Source organism: Rhincodon typus, chromosome 23, assembly GCF_021869965.1.
Source record: "Rhincodon typus isolate 14 chromosome 23, sRhiTyp1.1, whole genome shotgun sequence".
Lineage (NCBI taxonomy): Eukaryota > Metazoa > Chordata > Chondrichthyes > Orectolobiformes > Rhincodontidae > Rhincodon > Rhincodon typus.
In genome coordinates this window covers 1,086,266-1,094,286 of record NC_063354.1, presented here as the reverse complement: position 1 = coordinate 1,094,286, position 8,021 = coordinate 1,086,266, and the positions used below count along the sequence as shown (strand labels likewise).

The following is an 8,021-nucleotide window of genomic DNA, read 5'->3' as shown; positions in this document are numbered from 1 at the left end:
GTAGAACAACATCGGAAGCCTCGCTGATGATGTCACCTAGCATGGTAATGAAATGTCTGAACAAAAACAAGCTAGCTCGGTGAGCAAGTCCACAACCTCACTCAACCCAAGCTAAAAATATTTGCCAATGCTTGAATTTACTACCAATCCCTAACTGCCCTTAAAGTGATGGTGGAACTGATGCAGTTCATAGTGTAGGTATAGGTACAGTGCTATTAGAGGCAATTCAGGATTTGTGCTGTGCCACATTCAGATCAAATAATTGAAATTTGAAATCATCCATTCTATGAAATGGAAAGAATCACTCTCTCATATCTAGCAACTCCAAGGGGAGGGATAATTCTTCAGTTTGAAAAAAGAAGTGTGCAAGCAGGGGAGCATTTCAAATCTTAGCCAATTGTGATCATAATCATTAATCAGTACATTCATATAGTCTAGACTATAGGGCTCTCTCTCAAGAGATGACTCCTAGTTTAACCTGATGGTCACCATGTTTCACACAAGAGAAATCAAGGATAGTCCATGGTAACCTTACCCAGTACACAAACTGAACCCAAAATGTTGGCATCAGTAACTAGTCATCCAGCCAACTGAGCTAACTGATTTTCTAACTTTGAAGATACAAGATGAGCTCTTAAATTGTTTCCTTAAATTTGTAGTGCTTTTAAAAACAAGCTGCTTGATGTCAGGGGGACATGGCAAAAGGAAACACAACGAACTCTGTATAATACAAAAGTCAAAGTACAAGAATAAATTGTTATTTTATGAATAAATAGATCATAAGGAGACTCATGCAGTGTAGGTCAAATAGCCCAGGTCAGTGTTGTATGCAAATTAGAAAATGAACTCTATCCATTTACAGCAAACTATAGAGAAAGATGAGTCACTTGTATTACATTTATCATCAAGATAAAGACTAATGGAATATTACATGACAGACAAAACATTTCAAACAAGAATAGGACAAGAGACTGTGAATTTAAAATTTGGGAATTATGCATAAGGGATGTATTGTTACAAATTACCAAGTTAAAGCTGAGAACTTAACTGGATGTTCAAAATACTGTAATGTTAAGGAACTATTGGAAAATAAGAGGCAAAATCTCTCTAAACCTCCACATATTCTAGCCTTAAACTGTCGATAATTTGAGATGATGCAAGTTTACCTATCAATTTGCTTTTTGATTAAGGAAAATTGCTGCCTTATCCCCCCCAAAAAAACAATTTATGGGTCAACGTCCACAAAAGCTTATGACAGAAGTTTAGTGCCCCCTCATTAAATTTGCCAGAGGAAATCAATCTGACAGAAATTGGTCATGTGACTTCAACTTGGAGGGAGTTTTGTGCCAAGTTCAACTCTTGGATATTCATGCAACAGTTACCAACAGTAAGGAAAAAGCAGAGGCATATCTTCGCTCTTAAACATACCAGAGAGACTATGCAATCTGCCCACACAATCTTCAGGCACCCATGCTACAGTTCGAGCCCGACTGCTCAAAGTCCAATGGTCAAAATTAACAGAGACCCACCGTTACAAGTAGTAGTCAATGTTATTCTCCAGAGAATCAGAAGATAGAAATGTAGCAACAAATTAGAGGCTTAAGTTACTCAAAAAAAGGGAATTAGTATGCATTTAGGAAAAAGGATTTGGGCAAAGGACTGGAAACTGGGATGAAGGAACTCCTGTTGAGGAACCAACAAATGGAATTTTATGCTCCAACACCTTAAAAAAAAATAGACAGGGCTACCATTCCATCAATGGCATGCTGTGAAATTTGACAGGGATGGTCAATGAGAGCGAATATCTGAAATAAAAATGGGAGTACTATAAAATCTAATTGGTCACTACTGTGCTTTGAGGGAATTTCATACCCTCATGACACTGAAGTATTGCACATTCTGATAACACTAGGGTGTAAGCAATCAACACACAAGATAGATCAGTGTAAAAGCAAACCAGTTTTTTTATTTTATATTATGCCTCTTGCAAAATTGCATTCACAATTTCATTTTCTCATGAAATGACTATGGGGAGGTAGTTCTTTAAGTTGAGAAAAGATCAGAAATTATGGTAGAAAAATTGAGATTGAAAAGTTGGTAAATTTGCTAATTAATCTATTCATCAATAACTATGAATGTGGGGATATCTGACAAGAAGAGGTTTTATATTCAATTAATGATTGTTGCAGTGAACAGGGTAGCATAAAAATCACATGCAGAAACAGAAGTGGTGAAGGAGCGAACAAAATTGGGAGGGTCAATTTTAGATGCATTCACATATTTGACCACTACCCAAGGTAAAAATCACTCTCTAGCAGACCAAAGAATGAGGCTTCAGCAACTCAGGCTGATCCCATAAATTTTCCCTTGTCTTTAAACTCAGTGAAGATCTAGTACTCTCACACCTGCGCTACTTTACACAATTCGTGCTCAACTCACCTCACAAATGACAACAACCACTATTCAATGTTCCACAAGCATCTGAACAACTCAAAATGCAGCATCTGCCTAAGTGTACAACTCAACCCATGTTACTAAACCCGTGCCTTTCCCTTGTACTACAGTCTGTGCTCAACCACTTTGAAACTGAATGGATAGAACACACTTACTACTGCTTTCCCAGTTCCACTAGAGAATTAGTTCACACTTCAACTGCATTAAACAGACAAAGTTTCTGCTCTTAACCACTACTGTCCAAGTATGTATGTGGATTTTGAGATAGCGTACAGCAAGTTGCAGCCTTCAGCAATTCAAACAGATACAGGAATAGTAGCCATTAGATGTGAACGTCAGCTAGCACCTATGAACTGGAATCCAGAAAGGAAAATAACAGCTTCAAAACAAGAAGGAGTGCAAGCATTGGTAATGGAGGAGAAGGGAGCATGATTAAAAATCTGAACACAGCCACCCTAATGAAAGGGAACCCTATCTCTCTCAGGTCTTGATGAGTTAACATTTTCTACATATGGAAAAACATATGACAAAGCTGGTTTGCGTTGAAGTTACTTCTCAGTGCTAAGCACAAGAAACAGAAATCAAATATAGTGGCAGCAAACAAACTACTTCTTTCCTCTGTCCCACCACCCTCCACAAAAAAAAGTTCATAGACCTAGTTAACTTCCCTTGATATTTTGCTTACAAAGCATAATGTGCAAAACACACAATTTCATTTGACATCAGCCATGCTATGCCATTTCAGGGTTACTCAAGCTTAGCTTCATTAAGGAGTTTTATATCTCAATTTCTAAATTAAAATTTGCAAGGTTGGCAACTTGAAGTAGGAAAAATGTCTTATTTTTATTTTTTTTAAATAGAAAAACCCATTAACATTTCAATGACCAGTTTGGTTACAAAAGTTGACAGGAAAGTGCGGGCTTGTTTTTTTTTTTTTAAAAGTCAGTGTGAAATTTCATGAAATCCAAAATTTCCAGCGTTAATTCAAAATCTCGGGCTGTCAAACTGTGCAGACCATGCCAACCATCTGTAGCAGGAAAGTGGAATTACTTTGCTAAGAAAGAAACATTAGCAGCAGGAAAACACACTACAGCACCCCAACCAAATTACAAAAAAAATTCTAATTTACACGTGCACAGCATTAGCAGATCAAAGCCACAGACAAGATATGCACAGGCTATACAGACACTAGATAAAAAGGGAAAAACAGTCTAAAAAATTTCACAGAAATGCACTTACCGCTGGAAAAAATTGGTGACTCAAGTAGAGTCAAGAAAGTCTGTAGCTCAAAGTAAATTGTTTAAACAGAAGCCCCCTCCCCCTCATTTTAAATATTTTTTTTAAGAAAGAAAAATATGCACACTTTAAGGAAGTTTTAAAAAATAAACACCCGAGGTGATAATGTGAATCGGTCCACAGTGCTTACTAAGTTTAAAAACCTGCATCCCTGGTACTGCACCAGTAGTGAAAAATCACTTTCCATTGGAAAAAAACTGTAAACATTTACATTACTCCAAAATGTGTTCTACCTGCACAAATGACTGTGCACTCTAATGTGGCAAAACATTGCGTAAATTACATACCTTCCGGTCATTACTTTTTTAAGTGTCTATTGCAATAAATACATGGTGTGTTGATAACAGGAAAGCAAGAGTCTCAGAATATTGCATGAAGAGTAGGTAAGTATTCCTAGTCCAGCCTTGCTGTGCACTGCCAACCCACAGCCAACTGGAATGGCAGCACCAATACTCAGGCGACTACCCCAACTACTCCTCTCCTGTTCATAGTTTTATCAAAGTGGCTGTCGATAAGACAGTCTTAATATATTCAGAACATAGCATTGGTGAAACACAGCAAAAAAAAAAGCTCAATCGCTTGCATGCCATTGAAAAGAGCAACATTACAAATGAAGCACATCAACCATGCGTGCACACAAGTCTGGCTAGACAGTAAGCAAAATAGACATATTTCAGTAAGAACAGACACTAAAGAGGTGCATGGATAAAGAGCAAGAAAGGGTAGAGATGTCATTTCAAAACAGACTATTAAACAGACACAAAAAAATTCTAAACAGGAACAGAGAAGTGCTACTTCTGTGTCACAAGATCAAGACCGAGAGATATACACACGCAAACTTTGTCCATTTAAATTGCACTTTTCTTTTTTAAACAGAAGGATTTCATTACACTCATGGTTTTATATTGTATACTTCATCTAAAGAACATGCTCTTTTTAAAAAAAATGGAGAATGTAAAGTGAAACCCTATCCTTTTGAGATTCCTTTGACAAAAACAACTTTGATTTAAAACAATTTTTTTTTTTTTTTTTTTTTTAAAACTGCCATATGGATGGTACGAAAGATTTGGTTTTGTAGCCAAAAAAATTTTTCTAGAAAGAATGATTTTTGCACAAAGAAAACATCTGCAGCTAGCTGAACTGTATATGTTCAGGTTACTGTGGTGAATGCAATGTCTTTTTAAATTGTACTCCATCAGCTAAATTAATTCAAAACCAACATTTACAAGAATAAAGAATCTTAATACAACACTGTTGTCTTGTTTCACTGTTACCAATTAACCCATTGTCCACTTGGATCTTCTGCAGATTTCAGCTGCAACATTTATGGATCAATCTTGTTTTGCCCCTTCTTTCTTCAGTGACTGTCCACTGTGTCCAGGCTGAGAAAGGGTCAAGTTGGGATGAGGGGCCATAAAGGGGGAGGGATTAAAAAAATAGGATAAATGTTTCATTTCAGAGCTTGTGCCTTTTGCTGTGTTTGGTAACTCCTGAAGAGAGACTGTCAGTGCTTGAATTTCTGTCTCTCATGCCCGTACCACTGTCTTCACTGTTTGGCCGACTCTCGTCCATGGGTTCCTGTCTCAGTTTTAAAGCAGAATCTCTTTGCAGCTTCTGTTGCAGCTCATTGAGCCTGGCCATTACTTTATCTATGGTGTTTAAATTAATCAGGTTGAAGTCGTGCATGCTAACTAAATGAAGCAGAAAGTTCCGACAAAGGTTTTTCTCAATTATTCTTGGTCCACAAGTCTCTACAAAGAGCAGGCAGGATTGATGCATCTGATTGTCAGCAATGAACCTGCAGAGAGTAACAAGAGCCTATGAACAGAATGTTACAAGGGTCAGAATTCTCTAAACACCTAATGTAATTATGCAGAAAACAGGTAAGCTTTCTCCCACTCAACTGAATCTAGACATGGCAGGGCATATTTGATTACTCCGTTCACCGTACTCTAGGATTTGGAGTTTAGCACTAAGTGCAAGCTGGCTGACATCAAAAATATATCAGATCAGATCTGAAATTTTGGATTTGAAATTTTACATCCAATACCGAAACAGGAAGCCAATGTACCCATCTAGGTAGTCAGGGCAATATCCAAACTCTCTATTGAAGTAGCGTAGTGCTTATGAAAACATGACGAGTGAATTGTAGGTTGACGAAGCTGCACTTTCAACCAAAATGCCTGTAGTCACACAACACCAGGTTATAGTCCAACAGGTTTATTTCAAAATACAAGCTTTCGAAACACTGCTCCTTCATCAGGTGAGGAGCATACAGGGGGCAGACAGTATGATACACTAGTTACAGGGAGCTGATCACACCGCAGGTTCAGTCAGGTAGATGGGTAACTGCTAGGTAGTTTCCTGTGGCTATTTCCCTCTGTAACAGGAAACTATTTTGTATATTTTTATTTTAGTGGGGGTGGATTGCCTCTCAGGGAAGTATAATAGCAGCCACCAGGCCTGTGGCAACTCAAACTGCTCTATAGAGCAGGGTTCAGGCAAAGATAGCAATAGTGGTAGGAGACTCACTAGTTGGGGCACAGATAGGCGTTTTTGTGGCCGCGTCCAGATACCAGGATGGTATGCTGCCTCCCTGGTGCCAGGGTCAAGGATGTCTTGGAGTGGTTGCATGAAATTCTTAAGGAGGGAGGGTGAGCAGCCAGAGGTCATTGCGCACATTGGTACCAACGACAGAGGTAGAAGGAGGGATGAGGTCCTGCGGAGTGAGTACAGGGAGTTAGGAAAGTGGTTGAAAAGCAGGACCGAGGGTATTAATCTCTGGGTTACTAAGTGCCGTGTGCCAGTGCATACAGGAATAAAAAGATAGCACAGTTGAATGCATGGATAAGGAGCTGGTGCAGGAGGCAATGTTTCAGGTTCTTGGATCATTGGAAACGCTGCTAGGACAGAGGTGACCTGTACAAGAGGGACAGGTGCACCTAAGCCTGAGGGAAACCAATATCCTCACAGCAAGGCCCACTAGTGCTACTTGGGAGGATTTAAACTAGAGTGGCAGGGGGCTGGGAACCACAACAGTAGGTCAGCAAGGGGAGGGATTGAGGGAGCAGGTAGATGTTAGGACCAGTAATACAGGCAGACACAGGTAAATGAAAACTATGGTACTGACAGACTGGCTGAAGTGTGTTTATTTCAATGCAAGGAGTACTGTAGGTGAGAGAGATGGGTGTAGAGCATGGGTCAGTACATGAGACTATGATGTTGTGGCCATACAGAGACTTAAGTTGAGAGGGGCGCAGGGCTGGCTGCTCAACATTCCAGGGCCTGGAGGAATATAAAGAAACCAGGAAAAGACTCAAGCAGAGAATTAGGAGAGCAAGGAGATACTAAATGACCTTGGCAAGTAGGGTTAAAGAGAATCCCAAGGCATTCTATACATACATTAAAAACAAAAGGATAATTAGGGAGTAGGTAAGACCATCAAGGATTGAAGGCAAAGGATGTGGGCCAAATCCCAAATGAGTACTTCACATCAGTTTTCACCCAGAAAAAGGGTTTGGAGGATAGTAAGATTTGTGTGGAGCATGCTAATTGCTTCAGCATTTTGAGATCAAGAAAGAAGTGGTGTTGGATCTCTTGAGCATTAAGATGGTTAAGTCCCCAGGGCCCGATGGTATGTACCCCAGTTTATTGAGGCAGGAGAGAGAGAGGAGACTGCTGGGGCCTTGACCAAGATCGTTGTACCATCGTTAGCCATCGGACAGGTCCCAGAACACTGGCAAATAGCTAAAGTTGCTCCTCGATTCAAGAAGGGAAAGAGATAATCCTGGAAACTACAGACTGGTGAGTCTCATATCAGTGGTTGGGAAGCTATTGGAAAGAATTCTTGGACTGGATTTATGCGCATTTCGAAGAGCATGGCCTAATTAGAGACAGTCAGCATGGGTCTGTGCAGGGCAGGTCATGTCATATCAACTTGACGGAATTTTGAGGAAGCAACAAAGATGATCGATGAGGGTGGTAAGGCTATCAAACAAGGTTCCTATGATAGGCTCAACCAGAATGTTAACATGCATGGGGTCCACAGTGACTTGGTTGCATGGATTCAGAATTGGCTTGCCCAAAGGAAGTGGAGCGTAGTGGTAGAACAGTGTTTTTCAGGCTGGAGGTGAGTGACTAGTGGTGTTACGCAGGGATCCATACTGGGATCTGTTTCTGACTTGTATAAATGACTTGGATGAAAGTGTAGAGATAACAAGGTGTAGAGCTGGATGAACACAGCAGGCCAAGCAGCCTCAGAGGCGCAGGAA

At 39.9% G+C, this 8,021-nt stretch overlaps 2 protein-coding genes across 3 annotated transcripts in view; both read right to left on the bottom strand.

Moving 5' to 3' along the window:
- The window catches only part of rhbdl3 (rhomboid, veinlet-like 3 (Drosophila)), a 368,344-nt gene that overhangs the window by 2,623 nt on the left and 357,700 nt on the right, over positions 1 to 8,021 (bottom strand). The window lies entirely within an intron of this gene.
- LOC109916075 (polycomb protein suz12-like) overlaps positions 3,279 to 8,021 on the bottom strand; it is a 49,389-nt gene continuing 44,646 nt past the window's right edge. For both annotated transcript variants that reach the window (XM_048610597.1, XM_048610598.1), the window contains one exon: positions 3,279 to 5,548. In XM_048610597.1, coding sequence (XP_048466554.1) covers positions 5,206 to 5,548 — 343 coding nt within the window. In that variant the 3' untranslated portion in view covers positions 3,279 to 5,205. The remainder of the gene's footprint in view (positions 5,549 to 8,021) is intronic.